Source organism: Vombatus ursinus, unplaced genomic scaffold, assembly GCF_900497805.2.
Source record: "Vombatus ursinus unplaced genomic scaffold, bare-nosed wombat genome assembly UNPS02000749.1, whole genome shotgun sequence".
NCBI lineage: Eukaryota > Metazoa > Chordata > Mammalia > Diprotodontia > Vombatidae > Vombatus > Vombatus ursinus.
The window spans coordinates 13,563,583-13,583,046 of NW_020940527.1; the positions used below are offsets into that span (position 1 = coordinate 13,563,583).

General features: G+C 41.2%; 1 protein-coding gene across 1 annotated transcript in view; it reads left to right on the forward strand.

Annotated features, from left to right (window-relative positions):
- Positions 1–19,464, forward strand: part of TSPAN14 (tetraspanin 14) — an 86,991-nt gene that overhangs the window by 31,053 nt on the left and 36,474 nt on the right. Inside the window, exon 2 of the mRNA XM_027857500.1 lies at positions 11,507–11,604. Coding sequence (XP_027713301.1) covers positions 11,524–11,604 — 81 coding nt within the window. The 5' untranslated portion in view covers positions 11,507–11,523. The remainder of the gene's footprint in view (positions 1–11,506; positions 11,605–19,464) is intronic.

The following is a 19,464-nucleotide window of genomic DNA, read 5'->3' on the forward strand; positions in this document are numbered from 1 at the left end:
TCCTTCCTTCCTTCCTTCCTTCCTTCCTTCCTTCTTTCCTTCCTTCCCTCCTTTCTTCTTCTCCTCTCCCTCCCTCCCTTCTTTTCTTTCTTCCTCTCTCTATCTCTCCCATCAAACTGGCCTTCAGTGTTAGAACAGGTGATCTCCTGCATATATGTGCAGATAGTACTTCTGTGATCCAGGATGCTTTTGATTTGGCAGTAGGGACATGGCTATATACTCCACTTTGACTGAGCCCTTCCCTTGTTTGGAATTGCCTCCTGGAATCTCGGGGTACAGGGGCATGCTTGCATTGTGTGCAGCTGCTTCATTTGTAAGCAGTCCTGGTGAGCTGAAAAGTGGTGAATTTCAGCAGCCAGTTCCTCTACTTACCCTCAAGTGGACACATCTCCTTGGTGCTCATAGACCTCTGCCTAGAAGGACTGGGTCGGCATTAAGCTGGTAGAAAAAGTTGGGAGTCATTTCCACCTTTGTTTTGACTGAATTTCTGACACTCTAAAAAAAATCTGGTTAGATCTCTCATATTCCCCATGTTGCCCCTGAACCAACTCAGGGAAGGAGGTAAGATCTCTCTTCTTAGCAGATGGACAAATGTGGGGGAGTGAAGTGGCACATGTGACTCAGCCTTCTGGGAGAGAATGAGTCCATGGGAGAAAATGAGTCCATGGGAGAACTGAACTGAGAAGGAAGGCTGTCTGCTTGCATTCTCCGTGTCCTAGCTCAGAGAGGCAGGCACACTCCTGTCCACCACTGGAATGATGGTGGTGCCTTGTTACTGAGCAGCCATTTACCATGGAAGGGATGGTCAGGCAAGGCATAGTTGTTGAACATTTACTGTGTACCAGTCTTGCTGATAAGCCCTGGGGATACAAAGACAAACAAAAAGAAAGTCCTCACCTTCAAGAAACTTGCATTCTAAGACAACAATAAGATGGAAGACGAAAAGCAAAGGACAAAGGGGAAGAGAAGGTGCTTGAGTCGGGGGCGTGGTGGTGAAGTCCAGACAGTTGGAAGCAGAGCTTGGAGGAGAATGAGGCCAGGCTGGCTTAGGAGCCTAATTGATTGAGGTGCCCAGAAGGAACTTGGCAGTGAGAGAGGGGAGACAATATGGCAGAGGAATGTCTTCCAAGATGAGATGGCCCCAAGAGCTGAGGGGCCTGAGATCATCATATCTTCCTGACATAAACGATATGTGGGCCATGAGCGGTATCATGCTGCTTGCCTCATCTCTTGCAGCCCTAGACTCTTTCCCAGCTCTAGTTTACCTTTCACCTCCTCTGAAGTTGTGTTGCACGTTTGTTTGAATGTATTCTTAACGATTTTTGGTAACTCTCTTTGGCTCAGTAGGTTGTCTTCCTATTCCCTGATCGTGACCTTGGATTTTCCCTAGGCTACTATGCCCTTGCATAGCCAAAACAAATGTTGTATTTCTATTCCTTGTGCTGTTTCTTAAAGCAGATCATGACACCAGGTAGGTACGGTTTAGGTTATGGAGGGCCTTGAATGTTAGGCAGCAAAATGAAGCATGGGAATAGAATAGAAAACAAGCAATAATTGAGTGTTTCAGAGTAGTCACATAAACAGTAATAGCTAACATTTAGTTTCAAATTATAGTTTGCAAAGCACTTCACATGTATCATTTTATTGATCCTCACAACCAGCCTGCTCAATAGGGGCTATTATGATCCTCTTTTAAGAGCTGAGGAAACTGAGTCCGACAGAGGTTAAGTGTCTTGGCCAGGGTCACACAGCTAGTAATTTTCTCAGGCAGTATTTGAACTCAGGTCTTCTTGACTCCAAGTCCAAGACAGTGTGCCGTGCTACCTTAAAGAAATGATCTGACATCATTTTCCAGTCTAGATTAGAAGAAAGAAAGCCTGGAAGCCACTATTGCAATAATCTTAGTTGTAAATTGATCACGGCCTAGACTGTTCTGGTATCAGTGGAGTGTAAAAGAAGGGTTCTTTCTCTGAAGGAAGAACCCATTTGTCTTAGTAGCTTGATGATATAATGGATAAGTGGAAGAGAGTGCTCAAAGGTGATTCAAAGAATTCCGAGCTAAGATGATTGAGAGAATAATAAATCATTCTTCACTAAATAGGAACCAGTTCAACCTGTTAGATAAAAGAGGAAGAGAACAGGGGACTTAGTGAGCCTTTTAGTTCAATAGCACCAATATTCACGACTGGCAACCCTGTTGACTCATAGGGTAGTTTTGATCGGAGCTGTGGCCATCAGGGAAGGACGTGCCAAAATTCTTGGTCGTATCCTTTTTGCTGTTCAGGTTAAATGAGATAATAATGTCTGTAAAGTGCTTTGGAAACCTTAAAATACTTTGTCAGTGTATGTTGTTATTGTTAAGTAACAATTTGCACCCTATTTGATTTTTTGAGGGTAACCTTTTGTGGTAGCCTTTTGGGAGACAGTGGACTATCTCATACTGGAGGTGTTAAGGTGATGCTTAGATGAAGAAATTCCTGTACTGGGTAGAAGGTTGTGCTATGTGGTCTCTCAGGGCCCTTCTAGTTCCAAAGCTCTGGAATTTCCGTAGTACCTACTAAGGTGATAAACACATAGGTAGTCAGTGGTGGAGAGTGAATGCTCCTCAACTACTTAGCAAGGCATTTCAAATACTAGGTGGCTCAGTGACCATACTTTGGTGTTAGGGTGGACACAGCACAGTGTAGGGGAAAGTACTGCACTTGAAATCCAGAGAGACCTGGGTTTGAATCTTGCCACCAATCCTTACTAGCTGTCTGACCAATAACGGGCAAGTCACTATACCTGTAAAATGGGAATAGTATCAGTAGCACCTTCCTCACAGGGCTATTGTAAGGATCAGATAAGGCAATGTGTAAGATATAAAGCCTGGCTATATAAATGTCTGCTATTTCTACTTGGTACAATCATAGTTGGGCAGCTAGGTGTGGGGTCTGGAGTCAGAAAGACTCATCTTCCTGAGTTCAAATCTGGCCTCAGACACTTACTAACTGTGTGACCCTGGGCAAGTCACTTAACCTTGCTTGCCTCAGTTTCCTCATCTCTCAAATGAGGTAGAGAAGGTGATGGCAAACCACTACAATATCTTTGCCAAGAAAACTCCAAATGGGGTCACACAGAGTCAGACATGACTGAACAAAAAATGGTTCTTTGGAAAGCTATATTAAAGTGTTAGGGACTTGACAATTACAGTGAAATAGGAACACGTACTGAATTGTAGGTTTGGGTGTTAAGTAGGATTATATTGAGATCCCAGTGATGGATTTAACTAAAGTCTCCCAAGGGTTCCTTCTAGATTTCATTTCTTCTTTTCTGCTTTGGGCTTAGGTTTCTGGCTGAGCTCACTGTCTGTAAAATAACCAGATCTTTGACACCATTGGTTTTGAGTTTATATTGGGTGAGGAACTAGGTAGAGTCATCACCCCAAAAGGCAGAGAAACTTATGGAAGCCATATTGGAGGGAATTAAGGCATACAGCATGTCAGTAGTAGATAGAGGGCCAGTTTGGAATCAGGAAGACCTGTCTCTGACACATCCTATCTTTATGACCATGGGTTGCAAATTACTCAATGCTCTGGTCAACCAACTCTCTAAGACTGTAAATTTTTGATCTGTTTCATTAGCAGAGAGAATCTCTACATCAGTAGCCTCTATACCCTATACCAGTGAGAAGTGAGACACACATACATACCTAGCCAAGGTTGTAGGCAGTAATGCACTGCCGAGTACCACAGGATCATAGGACTAGGATTGGAGGGGACCTCTAAGCCCATCTAGTCCAACCCCCTTATTTTGCAGTTGAGGAAACCCAAGACCACAGGAGATGAAGTGGGACTTGACCAAGGTCATATATCAGGGGCAAGTTCAGAGTGGGGATTTGAACTCAGATCCCATGACTCCAAGTTCAGCATGTTCATTCTTTTTCTGTTGTACCATGATCCCTTTGCAGGAGGTTTGAAAATATTTTGTGACTTTTGTTACATTTTTCCCACACTTAACTCACCCTTGGGACCAAGACAAAGAGTGAGTTAGGAAGAGATTAGGTTCTAAATTCTCTGGAACTATGTAAATTCCAGGTTATTTTTTTTTTTTTTAATTTTAAAAAATTTCCTGCAACCTGATTGCTCTGAGTTACCTTGTAGCAATGAGATAAATATCAAAGTCAAAAGAAGGCTGCCTTTTTGGGTAGTTCCATTGTGGATTTGAGATGAAGGAGATACTGGGAACATATTTTTACAAACTGGCTGCAAAAGGACTTTGATTTGTATTAAATTGATGTCACAGTAGCAACCACTTAAATTCATTAACCTTCATGCATTTGCTGGCTTGCCTGCCTCAGAAATATGCTGGCTACAGAATGATTAGTTTTCAGGGCTAGATCAGTACCCATACAAAACATTGCCGACTGAAAGGTGACCTTCCTTCTCTTCTCTTCACCACAGATATAAACTATTTTAAAAGATGAGGGGCAGTTGAGTGCACTGAATAGCCAGGGCAGGTCTTGCTTGCAAGTAAAAATAAGCTTCATACCTCACAGCACTTCTTTTTTTCTCTTAAAGGGCATTTTCCATAGAGCTGACTAGTCCCTCTTGGGATTTGTCCTTGAATTTTAATTGGAGGGGCTGGTACTGAATAAATAGGCCAGAAAAGTAGCCCTTCAGGGCTCATTTGGGAATCTGTGTTACTTTATATTTGGTCGGTCCTCATAGTGACAGATGTTATCTTTCAGTTGTAATTGACTAGGTCGTTGGCTGTAAGATTCGTTTGTTTTACAGCATAACGAAACAACCACCTTTTTTGAGGGGGGGGGCTCTGTGGTTTCATTAAAGGTTCACTCTTTTGGTCTCAGAGGCTATTTTTGTATAAACCTTATTCTGAGATTGCAAGGAAGTCTGCCGACCTTTCTTTCCCTTCCTGCAGCTATTTCAGGACCTTGAGGATGCCACTCAGAAAATTCTCCTGACCATCCAGATTGTGGCTTCTTTCTGACTTAGGAGATAGTCATTGAGAGTTGTTGTGACTGAAAAATTCATTAGTTAGCCTGGAGTTGAGCATCTCTGACCTTAGGATCATAACTTTGGCTTTGGAAGGGATCTCTGAGGCCCTGTAGGCCAAACCCCTCATTCTGTTGATGAAGAACTGATGTCTAGCAAGGTTAAAATAACTTGGCCCAAGGTCACACAAAATAGTTGTTGTCTGAGCTGGGATTCAGACTCGGTTCTTCTGAATCCAGGGCGACTATTCTTTCCATTATATTGCATTCTCAGTCCTCAGGTCGCAGACACAAGAATCTTTTCAGATTGTTAGGGCTTGTCAGAGCTTGCCTTTTTGAAAGCTCAGGGTCACCTCCTTGGTGAGATGAGGCATCAGAGCAGGACTTTGTGGAGGTGGTGCTATCTTTATTATTCTATATAATAATAGCTTGTGTTGTATATAGCCCTTTATAGTTATGAGCAGCTCTTTATTCTGCATATGACTTCTTTTGATGGTCATTCACAACAGTTCAGGGAAGCTCCATCTGGTATAGAGCCAGAAAATAGAACCAGCTTTTTGGTAAATTGCCTTTACAGGTTCAGCTGTGGTCCCTGTTCCCTCAGTCACCATCCCACTTGAAACTATTAATGTTTAGGCTGCTTTTCTGAATGACTGCACTGTTTTCCTTGTCTCATACTCACTTATATATTTCCCATATTTCTGATATTGGGGGAGAGGAGTGCTTGATTTGATCTTGAAACACAGGCATGAGGAGTCACCCTCAATCAATGGATGTCCCTCTTTTATCACCAAGTTCATTCAAGCCCATGTGAACACCCGAGTGAGCAATGGTCAGGTACTACCCATGGCTTATGTACCTTTTCTAAAACTGGCGTTATAGTCATAGCTCACACTTAAAGTGTATAGGATACTTTGTACCTGTTATATCTCTTGGGATGCTCACAGCAATCCTTGGAGATGGGTGCTATTATGTTCAATTTGCAGCTGAGCCGCCTGGGCCTAAGCAAGTTGTAGGAGAATCCCAGTCCGGAGTTTCTTCTCATGTCTTTGTGATGGTCAGATAAGTAATCTAGCTCATCCTGCTGGGCATAGAGATATTCCTTAAGGCCTTTCCCCAAAGCTTCAAATGCCTTCTTTACTTGCTAGGCTTGGGGTACGGGCCTCTTATATGGTGTGTCATATACCTTGGAGGATTTCATGGGAGATTTTGAACTCATTGAGTTTTTGTTGATATTTCCTTTAGAAGAGAGAGTGCCACAAAATAATGATGCCAATTGAGAGGCCTGATGGCCTCAGTAGCTTCAGAGGGTGGTAGTTTTTCCCAAGGTCACATAGATAATATCTAAGGTAGAATCTGAACTCAGATCTTCCCGGCTAGGAATCAACCCAGGGCTCTTTCTGCTAGGCCAGACTGGTTCTATCACACACACGCACGGGCATTTTATTCAGTCTTTTCAGGTATGTTTTTGTTCTTCTGGTTTCTCCGTTTTCCCTGTTCTCCTGACCTTATTATGTACATTTTTTTCCTCTTCTCTAATCCCGCTTGCCTTTATCAAACAGTACCACATCTCTGTAACAAGGTCCCTTATTCAGAGCTTTCTTGATGGCAAATTCACTTGACTGTACTATATATTCTAGGACCTTTACTTTTTGTTTGTTTTAAGCATTAGAAAGTCAGCTGTTTGTTAGAGCTCAATTTAGAGCTTACTTTAAGTGAGATGGAGAGGGACACTCTGAGGCCAGTCTGGACTGGGTCCTGTCAGATCTTCTAAGCAGCCTGAGCTGACCTTGTATATTATTAAGTGCTTAGTTCCTTAACTGGGTTTTTGTTTGTTTGTGTGTGTTTTTGACCCTGGGTAGAGTTCTGGATAGTTGATCTAACATTCCTCCATCCAAACCCCCTGGTGTAGCCCAAACCAGATTAAAATGTAATTGGAAAATGTTTGACAAAAATAAATAAAAACACAACATACATAATGTTAAATTGTGGTTATCTAAGTCAATATTATGCCACCCTCAGGGATCTGTTACTATTTGAATACTAGACCTCATTGGTCTAGTACATTGTAATGGTCAATATTTTACAGATGAAGAGAACTGAGACTTAAGACAGGTCAGATGACTTCTCTGTCAGAGCCAAGCATTGAATTCAAGTTTCCTGGATGCCAAGATCTCTGTTCTTTCTTTCATTCTACCAAACAACATAACTTGGTCTTGAATACTTACCCAATCCAGAAAACACTGAGAAGCTTATTTTCTCTTTACGTATTTTAGTTGATGTTGCTTGTTTTTATATCTTCCTTTCTGAATATATCCCATTATATTATATATATATGTGTATATGTGTATGTGCATGTTTCTACACATACATACATATATATATACATACACACACACTCACACACACACACACACACACACACACACACACATATATATATATATATATATACACACATATATATATATTCCGTACTACCCAGCAAGTAAGGCTTGATAACTAAGTATAAAGAAAAAGAGAAGTAGGTCAGCAAAACCTCTAACACATCAATTACGCCTCCTAGTTCCCAACCTCTGCACAGAAGGGAGGGAGGTACATTTTCTCAGCTTTTCTCCTGGGCCAAGTTACTTGTTCATTAACCTTACACAGCATTCAGTTTTCGTTGTTGTTTTTCTTTCCATTTATATTGTTGTAACTTATGTTTTGGGCAGCTAGGTGGTGAAGTGAATAGAGCACTGGGCTTGGAACCAGAACTGATTCCTTCCTCTTCATGAGTTCAAATCTGGCCCCAGACACTTACTAGCTATGTTACCCTAGGCAAGTCACCTAACCCTGTTTGCCTCAGTTTCCTCATCTGTAAAATGAGCTGGAGAAAGAAATGGCAAATCATTCCAGTATCTTTGCCTATAAAACCCCGAATGAGGTCATAGAGAGTTGGACGTGACTGAACAATAACTTAAGTTTTGTTTTCTTGGCTTCTTTTATTTTTGCATAATTTTATATAAAGCTTCTTATATATCTTTGAATTTTTAATATTCATTATGTCTTATGGCATCATAATAGCCCCATACATTCATGTACCATTGTTTTAGTCATTCTCTACCCAGTTCATGGTCATCTACTTTATTTTTAGTTCTTTGCTACCACAAAAAAAGAGTGAGCAAATTCTTTTCTTGGAGGGATTGTTTTCTTATTAACTGTTTCACAAGGTGGTGTATCACAGTGGAGAGAGTGCTGGGTTTGGGTGCAGGAAGGCCTAGTTTCAGATCTTGCCTTTGACACTTTTTATTGGTGTAACTCTGGCAAGTAGGCCTCTCAGTACACTAGCAACTACCTAGATTTCCTGTGTTAGATCATAGGTGTAGGTGTGCTGTGACCTGTCCCGTGTGTGGGAGGCCACATCCATTAAAGTACTACTGGTGAATCATCTTGATTTAGACGTGATCCTGGATTGAAAAAAAGAATATCACATAAACCTGGTAGTAGACTGTAGGGGAGAGTCTAGAGTTGTGGGTTGTCTGCAGTCTTTGTCCATGGAAGGAACTGCCATTCAGGCCAATGAAATTGCCGGTCTTTGAAAGATTGAAATAGTTTTTCTCAGTTTATCATCATTCTATGCTGTTGGATGAAGAACTGTTATTGGCAAAGAGACACTTAAAATGCCCATCTCTGAGAGAGAATGTAAGGATTAGTACTAGGATGCCTCCGGTTTTCTGAAGCATTACAAATATCCTGACCTGCTGTGGAATTCAAGAGGAATTTTTCTGTAGTTTCCCCAAGGAATTTTTTCAGGCTTCAGACCCAGGTTTCTGTGACAATAGGGTTTTTGCTTGGTGGCGGCTGTCTCCTGCTCTACTTAGGTCCTCCTCCTTCCTCCATTCTGTAAATGTTTACCTGAGGTGTCCTTTTGAACTTTCCTACCTTTATCTTGCTTAGGTGGTAGGTGGGAAATGAATGAGTGAGATTATAGGAGACATACCCTTGAAGGCTCTTGAAGATTTTTCATAGTTCTGAAGTAGAACTTGGTCCATGTGGCAACCTAAGTTACCTTCTTTGTTTTCTCCAAATTTAATCCAAGACACATTTATTAAGCACCTACACTACATGTGAGAGTCAGTGCCAGGTTCTAGAATCATCATGGTTAGGGGAAGCATCACTCATTGACTTTGCAGTATCCTTCAAGGATTCTGTGGAGAAAGAGGTAAACCTCATAGAATGTTCCTGGAAGTGATACAGACAAATATCTGCGTGTGTGCACAATCAATCTATACATCTATTTGTCAGTTCTTTTTCTGGATGCAGATAGTATCTTATTTCAAAAAGTTATCTCAAGTTTCTGTTCAGGCTATCCATTGCTGAGTAAGGAAAACTGGTCCTACCCTCATGAAGTTTAAAGGTTGTATGACTAATAAGTTTCTAAGATGTTTTTAAAGAGGTTGATTTTATTACAAGACAAATTTATTTGGAAAAAAAAAGGAGAATACCTGTATAGGAGCAGTAGACATCAAGTCTTGTCATCACAGTGAGAAAACACTGAGAGCCCATCATGGTTAGATTTGTGTTTGGTACTGTTGGTGGGGTAACAAAAGAAACAGATGATGTTTGGCTCTTGGATCTCCCAAGAAGACCCTTGGAAGGAGGCACTGTCATGGGTTTTCAGAAATGTTGAACTGTAAGTCTGGAGACCTGGTTTCTAGTTCCAACTCTAGCTATATATGACCCTGGCCAAGGCTCTGGGCCTCATTTTTGTCATCTGTAAAATGAAGTGGCTGGACCACATTATCTTTAAGATTCCCTTCAAGTGACAACATGCTGTGATCCTTAGTTGGTGATTAATATAGTACAGGCTGAGTGGGTGCTAAGTTGTAAAAGTAATCCAGTGGATGGTCACTCTTTAATCTGAGAAGTTTTTGGAGAAGAAGTGAGTTCTAAGCACATTTTACAAGGAGATGAAAGACATGAGTTCAAAGGCTGATAGATTCAGAGCTATAAGGGGACCTTTCCAACCTCTTCATTTTATAGATGAGGAAACTGAGGCCCATGGATTAATAGGAAGGCAAGTGTGTGGGGGAGACTGGGGAGAGAAAGCATTCTAGATCATAGATATAGATTTAGAAGGAATCTTAGAGACTGTCTGCTCCAGCCTTCTTAATTTACAGATGAAACTGAAGCCTAGAGATCAAGTGATTTGTTTTCCAACATCATACAAGTAAAATAAACAGCTGAGCTAGGATTTGAGCCAAGGTCATCTTATTCTTATCACCAGCACTCTTGGCATGGTCAGAGGCATAGATAGAAGAATTAGCAAGTGACTTGTCTAAGAACACACAGGAAATAAGTGCCTGAGCTGGGCTTTGAACTCAGGTCTTCTGCAACAGATAGGTGGTACAGTGGATAGAAGTCAGAAAGACTCATCTTCCAGAATTCAAATCTGGCCTCAGATAACTTAATAGCAATGCTTGGGCAAGTCATTTAACCCTGTTTTCCTTATTTTACTCATATGTAAAATGAGCTGGAGAAGAAAATGGCAAACCATGCCAAGAAAACCTCAAATGGGATCACAAAGAGTCGGATATGACTAAAAAATGGCTGAACAACAGCCATAGCATGTTCAGAGACAAATACGTAGGAATGAGCAAGACACTGTAATCTAACAAGCAGATTAGCTTGGTTAGTGTAGTTGGAGGGGAAGGGAATGAGACAAAAGTGGCTGATGAAATTAAGGAGCGTGCTCACGTAGGCTTTTGAGGCCTGTCTTCTCCTTCACAGGAAGAGAACTTGGGAAATTTTCCTTCATAGTTTCCCGTCCTCATCTTTTTTTTTCTTTTCTTTCTGTGTTGTTATCTCTTCCCTCTATTTCTTTTTTGATAACCTTTACTGTTTTGCTCCAGGGGTAGCTAGGTGGCACAGTGGATAAAACATAGGTCCTAGAATCAAGAAGACTCATTTTCCTGAGTTCAAATCCAGCCTCAGATATTTACTAGCTGTGTGACCCTGGGCAAATCACTTAACCCTCTTTGCCTTAGTTTATTCATCTGTAAAATGAGCTGGAGAAAGAAATAGCAAACCACTCCAGCGTCTTTGCCAAGAAAACCCCAAAAGGGGTCACAAAGAGTCAGACAAGACTGAAACGACAGAACAACAACAACTGTTCTGCTCCAGTTAGTGAAGACAGTTAATCATTTCTTAATCCTTGTTCGTTTTGGAAAGCCACCTTGGAATCTGTTTCCCCAATACTTGTGTCTGGCATTGGTAGGGAGCCAGTGCCCAGACTGGCGTGCCTCCCCCCTTCCCCAATCTGTTACCAACTACAGTAAATTCACACAATTGAACCATTTCCTTCATTTTAATTTCATGGAGTGACTCACTGGCTAGCTGGTTGTGAGTTTCTCTTTACTATTTTGGGCTCACCTTTGGTCTCCTAGGAGTCAGAGGAATGGACTGGAGGTTTGGGTGTTAGATGCTTTTAAATGTGATTTGTTAACTCATTTCTTCCTTCTTTCTGTGCAGGCCCTGTTTTCCAGAAGATGCACTATTACAGATATTCTAATGCTGAAGTCAGCTGTTGGTACAAGTATCTTCTGTTCAGCTACAACATTGTCTTCTGGGTGAGTGTAAGAGGAGGGCTTTGCTTCTTTCTTCTGTGAGGCTCTCAGAGCAATAGCTGGATTGAGGGCCCTGGAGGAGGTGTTGATTTAAACCAGGGGTTTGGCTAAGAGTGTAGAGAATGCATAATTCACTTCGTTCAGGCTAGAAGGGAAGGTTGGAAGTAGCTCTTTTAGAGGTTCAGGAAATGCCTCAAGAGGCCACATGTTGACTTCTTTTTTCAATATTCATGCTTCCCATCTGGGCTGGAAAGTGGGTGAAAGAAGAAGGAAATTCATTAAAGAATTGCTTCATTTTTCTAAAGCTCAGTTTTTCTACAAATGGCTCTTGACAACCTTTGTTGATATTTCAGTGCTTTTAATAATAAATGTTTAGGGAGCCGACATAGTGAAAATGGGGTGGGCTTAGAAGGAATCTGGGCATTGTATAGGACTGAATTTGGGCATCAAGGAAGGAATATTATAAGCTGAAGGGGACCTTTGACCCCGGAGAAAATAGATCCCTCCTCTCCTGTATGCTGCTTTCTGCCCCAGTTAGACTTTACCTTGGCTACAATACCTCCGTATATGTAGTATTCAGAGTCATAGAATTACAGGATGGTATAGCGAGAGAGCCCTTTTGGAGCCAGAGAAACTGGGTTCAAATCATAGCTCTACCTTTTTCCTTTCTTACATGACCTTAGGAAAATCACCCAAGACCTGTTGTCCTCCATTTCCTCATCTTTAATTGGACTAGGTCAAATCTGAGGTTTCTTCCAGTTCTAAATCTATAATACTATAAGCTTTCTTAAACACCAGACCTGTCCTCCCTCCTGACATCAAAACCAGTGTTTTTGACCCTTAAACATGGACTACTCTTCTGGGAGCAGGAAATAATTTCAAACTTGAGAACACGACTAGTCCACTGTTGAATGGGTGTAGCATCTAAAGAAGAATGTTTTCCCGGCAGTGCCTCCTGAGATGGCAGGGCTGTAATCTCAAAATTGCAGTGCTTTGATGTCTCCATGGTAATTAAAGAAACCACACCACCCACCACCATGTTTTAGTGTGATTTCCACGGGTGGTTGACACTTAGATCAGGCCAAAGAGCCTTGGCCTTCTGATCTTTCTTATATACATATAGCAGCATCTTCATCCATAGTATTCATGCTGCCTAATGCAGTTTTTAAAAATTTCATCTCATTCGACTCTGGCTGCATACATATTTCCTCTCCCCCTGCAGAATCCTAGTCATCTGTTTTCCAAGGCTTTGAAGCTATTTTTCCTCCTTTTCCTTTCACGTCATCTCTTGGCACCTTGAGTCTTGTACGAGGTTTACCAGTAAAACATTTGAAGCACCAAATTCAGATAGCAAAAGTTCATTACTCTGAAATTATAGCAGGTCCAGTTGGTGATTGAAGGTGGCTGCAATGTTATCAGTGTTCTGCAGAACTGGAAATGTATTTGACTGGAGTTAATCATTTTTTCAAGTTAGCATGCAATGTTAGGACTCAAGAGTGAAGGAATAATGCAGCAGAGAAACTGGTGTAGGAAATCCCAGTACTGAGAGAGATGGCCTTTTCTGAAGAGAGACAATGAGGGTGACAGCCCTGTTAGGTTCATAATGTTTCTTGTCTTAATCTGTGGGAATATAGAGCAGGGGACTAAGTGGATTTCCTGTACTGGGGGTGGGGAAATTAGTGTTGAAAGGGAATGAGGCTGGGGAAACTGTACTGGATTCAGAGTCAGAAGCCTGTATTCAAATTCTGGTTTAGATGATTTATTCTGGTCTTAGTTTCCTCATCTATAAAATGAATGAGATAAATGGTTTCTGAGGTTCCTTCTCCTTTTTGATTAATGATCCTAGAATGTCCTCCAAGTTCCTAAAATACCAGCCCTACATCTATAAATTTGTGATCATCCTTAGGAAGAGAGGCAGGATTAAGGGTAGTAGAAAGAGCCACAGACCTGGACTCTTGAGTTCAAGTCTTGAACTTGGATACTAAACTAGCTATTTGAATTTGGCTTACTTAGGGTTGCTAGGCCTCAGTTTCCTCACCTGCAAAATGGGGATAATATACTTTGTTATAGGGTAATTCCAGGGATCTGCTGGAGCCAGCTCTGACTGGAGATCTTACCGTTAAATTTTCAGCACGAACATTTATTTATATACTGGAAATCAGCAAAGTGATACAAATCACGGTTTGACTTACTGTTTTATTGATCGCCTGGACTGAAGAAAGCGATGCAGAAAATATTAAGTGTGTCATGAGCATGCCCTCTTGTACCCTTCCCGGAGGTGATTGTCAAGCCTACCACTGAGTAATTGTGAGATTAAATAAATACAGAGGTGAATGTGCTTTGAAACAAGTTTTTAAAGTAACCTAGAGATTTCAAACCTTTACCTTCGGTAGACAAGTAGGATCATAGATTCAAAGCCAGAAGGGACCTTAGACACCATCTAGGCCAGCCCTCTCACTTTACCAAGGAAGGAACTGAGGCTCAGAGAAGTGAGATGGCTTGTTCAGGATCAAACCAATAGTAAGTATTGGAGCTGGGATTTGAACCCAGGTCTTCTGATCCCAAATCCAGTACTTTTATTCATTCTACTTCACTTGTCTCGGTTTTTATTATCTCATACTTCAGTCCTGCCAGCTCAGCCCTGCCTCACTTTAATGACCTGTGATTGTGGGTATGACTACTTCCACTAATAATACTAATCACAACCCCTTTTCCATTTAGTAGGATGGCCTTTGAAGGGTGTAGTGGCTGAAAAATATCCTCATAAGGCTAACCTGGCCAGGATCCTGTATTAAATGAGCTGTCCTCAAACTAGCACAGAGAGACAGACATTGTCTGTCTCATCCTCCATGTCTAAGTTGTACTAGAGCTCGTGTTCTGCTGAGAAGCCAGAATTGTCTCTCCATTTCGATGAGGCATCAAATGAAGATTTGATTGTATGTTATTAGAAGGGATTTTCATTTGGCATAATTGTAGATCATTGCTACTGAGGGGGTTTAGTCTTTACCAGATGGATTGTTTTTTTAAAGGTGAAATCTTCCTTTGGGCAACTTACTATATCAGAGGGCTGTTAGACAATTGCTAATTAATCTTCCAAATAGAGAGATAGCTGGTGTTGTGAAAAGAACTCTGATTTGGGAGTTTCAAGGCCCTGGGTTTGAATCCTGGCTCTGTTACTTTGAGGCTGTGGGCCCTGGAGGGATGTCAAGAGTCCCCCTGGAAGGTTTCCTGAATTCCAAGTCTTGAACTTGAACATTGAACTAGCTATGTGATCTTGTCCTAATGTTGCTGATGTTCTCTCTAGACTTTAATTTCTTTATCTGTAAAATGAGGGGATTGGACTAGATGATTTCTGTTGTCTTTTCTGCATCTGATACCTGTGATCCCATATTTATTTATTTGCCTGCTTAAAAAAATCACCTCATTGATAGATTAACACTGAGTTTTATTTAGCCAGCAGTCAAATTTCACATTTAACCAGGGAATTAATGGGGGAATGTATTGGGAAGAAAGAAAGGCCAGAAGAGAGACTATTGGGAGAGTAAGGGGTCCTTTTAACTTTCCTGATTTGATTCAGTGAGCTGTCTCTTCTGTCCTTCAATTCAGCTGGTCTGTGACTGTATTGCTGCTTCCTTCACCAGAGATTAGTTGAATTAAGCAATAATCAGGCGGAACCCTTTCTCGGACATGTTTCAAAGATTGGAGTAGTAGATAAAAGGAGGGAGACTTTTGTCCAATGCATTAAATGAGAAGTAGTGAAAAATTAAATTGGTAGCATGACATAATTTGCTGTGTTGGTATTCAGGGTTTATAACCTGACTGCCATAAACATGCCAGAGTAAGAATATGCAAGTATCAGCTTGTTTCTCTGAGTAATGCTTGCTTATTAGCACAGGTAGATGGCAAAATGTTTATTTCAGGTAAAATATTTATTAACTTCTTACTATATGCTGGGTATTATGCTGAAAGCTAGAGTTACTAAGGCAAAAAATAGTCCCTGGTTTCAAGGAGTTCATGAAGGTCTAATGAGGTAAACATTGTGCAAACAATTATGTAGAAACAAGATGCAGACAGGATAAATCAGAGATAATAATAACAATAGCTAGAATTTGAGAGAGAGAGCACACACTTTATCAACATGCAAAGTGCCATACATGTTATCTCATTGGAAGCTCACAACAACTCTGTGAGACAGGTGAAATTATTATTTTACAGATGGAGAAACTGTGGCTGAGGGAGGTTAAATGTCTTACCCAAAGTCATACAGCTAGTAAGTGTCTGAGGCGGGTTTTGAACTTGGGTCTTACCGACTCCAACTATAGTACTCTTACTCATTGGGCCACCTAACTGCCTCAATTTGATAATCTTGGAGGGAAGGCCGTAGCATTAAGGTAGATCAAGAAAGGCTTCTTGCAGAAGGTGAAATTTTAATTGGGACCCAAAGGAATCCAGGGAAGTCAGGAGGCAGATAAGGAGGAAAATTCTAGGCATGGGGGACAGTCAGTGAAAATGCTCAGTGTTGAAAAGTTGGGAAGTATTGTGTCTGATGTAAGGGATAACAAGGAAGCCAGTGTCACTGTATTACAGAGTATGTTAGGAAGATTGGAGAAGTGGGAAGATGCCAGGTTATGAAGGGCTTTGAATGCCAGGATTTTTAGGATAGGGAGTTTATCACGTAGAGAGGGGTGACATGGTCAGACCTGCTGTTTAGGTAGAGTGGTTTGCAAGTGGAGGGGAGGATAAACTGGAATGAGAAAAGCCTGAGAGGCAGGAAGACCAGTTAGCAGATGTTTGTAATAGTCCAGGCATGAAGCGGGAAAGGCCTGCTCCAGAGTAGTGGTGTTAAGAGGGCAGAAAGGGGAGTATCTGAGAGATGTTAAGAAGGTAGAAATGACAGAATTTGACAACTAATTAGAGATGGGGACTAGGAGAGAAAATGAGGAGTCAAGGATGACATTCAGGTTTTTAACCTGGGTGACTGGGAGAATGATGGTATCCTCAACAATAATGAGAATGCAGGGAGGAGGGGAGAGTTTGGGAAGAAAGATGAGTTCAGTTTTGGACATGTTGAGTTTAAGGTGTCTATGGGACATCTAGTTAGAGATAGCTCATAGGCAGGTGGAGATATGGGTTCAGGAGAAGGTAGGGCTGGACAAATAGAGCTAAGAAACACCTGAGTAGAGATGATAATTGAATCTAAGGGAGCTAATGAAATCATTAAATGAAATAGTATAGAGGGAGAAAAGGGTCTAGGACAGAGTCTTGGGGGACATCTACTGTTAGTGGATATGACCTGTACAAAGATCCAGCAAAGGAGAGGTCAGCCAAGTAGAAGGAGAACTGAGGGAGAGCAGTGTTATGATACCCTAGAGAGAAGAGGGCATCAAGGAGAAGAGGGTTGATTGCTAATGTCAAAAGCTGCAAAGAAGTCAAGGAGGAGCATAACTGAGAAAAGGCCAGTAGATCTGGCAGTTAAGAAATTACTGGTAACTTTGTAGAGAGCTGTTTTATGTGACGAATGAGGTTGGAAGCCAGACTGCTGAGGTGAGAGGAAAGGAAATGGAGGCACCTATTATAGATGGCCTTCTCAGAGAGTTTAGCTCCAAAAGGAAAAAGAGCTTTATAACATGCATAGGCTGATCAAGTGAGGGATTTTTGAGAATGAAGGAGACATGGGCATGCTTGTATGAAGTAGGGAAGCACCCAGAATATAGGGAGAGATTGAAGATTGGGGAGAGAGTGAGGTTGGTAGAGGGGACAGTCTACTGAGAAGATGGGATGGAATGCAGAAGGTTTTGCCTCGGCAAGGAGAAGGTCTACCTCTTCATGTGAGATAGGGTTGATGGAAGCCATCTGAGTGTTTGTTTATCTGCATATTAGTGTTTGACCAAGTCCAGTGCATGAGACAAGCACACAATTGTATTAAATCATAGATTAAAACTGAGAGGCATCTTAGAAATCTTCTAGTTTGATTCTTTCATTTATATATGATTAAACAGCCCCAGGGAGGTGACATTTACTTATTTAGGGTTACACAGATAAGTATCAAAGGCAGGTTTTGAACTCCAGTCCCTTAACTTCAGAATCATTTTTTTTTCTCTTTCTACTACACTGAATCTTATTTAGACCAACCCCTTCTATCTGTCAGCAGGTATTTTTTTAATCACTTAATATGTGCTAGGTGTTAGGGATAGAAGTACAAAGAATGAAATGATCCTTCCTTAGATGGAGCTCATAGCTTTACTCTAAGATTTAGAGCTGGGAGGACCTTGGAGATCACCAGGCCACCATGTTACTAGAATTTAGAGCTAGGGCAAAACTTAGAGGCCATCTTGTTTAACTTTCTCATTTTACAGTTGAGGAAACTGAGGCCCAGAGAGATATGACTCTCTCAAGATCAAATCTGTAGTAAGTGTCAGGTGCAGTTTGAACCCAAGGTCCTTTTGCTTTTCATTGTTCCATATGGACTTGTAGTCTTTAAAGCAAGCAGTCCAGACCACTTACATTTAGGTTCTTTGGACTAATTTCAGGTTTTGGTAGTGCCTGGGTTCAGGTATTATCTCTGTCACTAATTAGCTGTGTGACCTCAGACAAGTCACTCCTGGGCCTCCCTTTTCTCATCTGTGAAATGAATTTTTGGCCTAAATGATCCTTAAGGGTCCTTTCCAGCTGTACTGTTCTCTGATTCTAATTCCATTTTGAGGCCTCATGATGCAGAGCAGAGATGAGAGTGATCGGGCTACATTATGCAGAGCTCAGAGCCCTGTTGACATTCGCATCAGACTCGGGGGCATGGACTGCTGGAGATGTCAGTACTTTAGAATTACCCTGGGGAGAAAGCCACACTGCACACTTCCTGGGCTTGGGTACTTTGTGTATCCTGGCTGGCAGGTCTGTGTGGAATAGTGGCCCTGCTTCCATCTGTTGGAGCTAAATGTGAGGTGAAGGGAAATTAAAATGCTTCAGGTTTTTCATCTGCCACTGACAAAAAAAAAAAAGGGTGCTGTATTTTCAGTCCCACATCCCGGTGTTTCCATACCCAGGCTGGCTCAGAGGCAGATGCTCCAAATGCTTAATTGGAGAATCCATTAAAAGCTGGAGAAGTAGCATTTTCTGTCGGTCTCTGAGGGCCCTCACCTCAGCCAGATGACTGTCAACCTTCACTGATTCGGCTCAGAGTCATCCATAGGCAATATTTTTAAAAAGAGGCACAATATTACTTTTGGGGACAGATAGTGACTAATTGCTCACTGATTAAGTATTCTGAGGAAAGGTCCTATTGAACTAGATTTAATAAGTAAATGTATGATTTGCAGCCATTTGTATATGAGTAATTAGTGTGTCCAAATCTAAAAAGGCAACCAAAAAAAAAAAAACTTTATAGGTTAAACATATCCCTAGCCATCTTATTTGCACTTCTAATTTCCTTTAAAAACCCTTTCTTCATAGGTAGTACAAAGGTAAACTTCAGGGAATTCTTATTTCCATTAATGGGGCCCTGAATTAATGAGGTTTCACTGTGTCAGGGTAGTAGAGCTAAAGGGGGAATTTATTTGACTCTCTCACATTTAGGGCTTTCAAGTGCTCTCGGCTTTGTAAAGACCATCTCTCACTTGCATGTGTTGTCATATATTGGTACCCTCAAGTAATGAACCAATTTATTCTTTCAGCAAATATTTGAGTGACTTCTGAGAATGATTAATGATAGACTTGATATTTTTAGCCTGGTCAGAACCTGCTGGTTCCATTTTATGATTACTGTGAACTCTGAATAGCCAGCTAGCTAGCATTTATATAATAATGCTTTAAGCTTTTACAAATATTATCTCATTTGATCCTCACAATAACCCTGGGAGGTAGAGC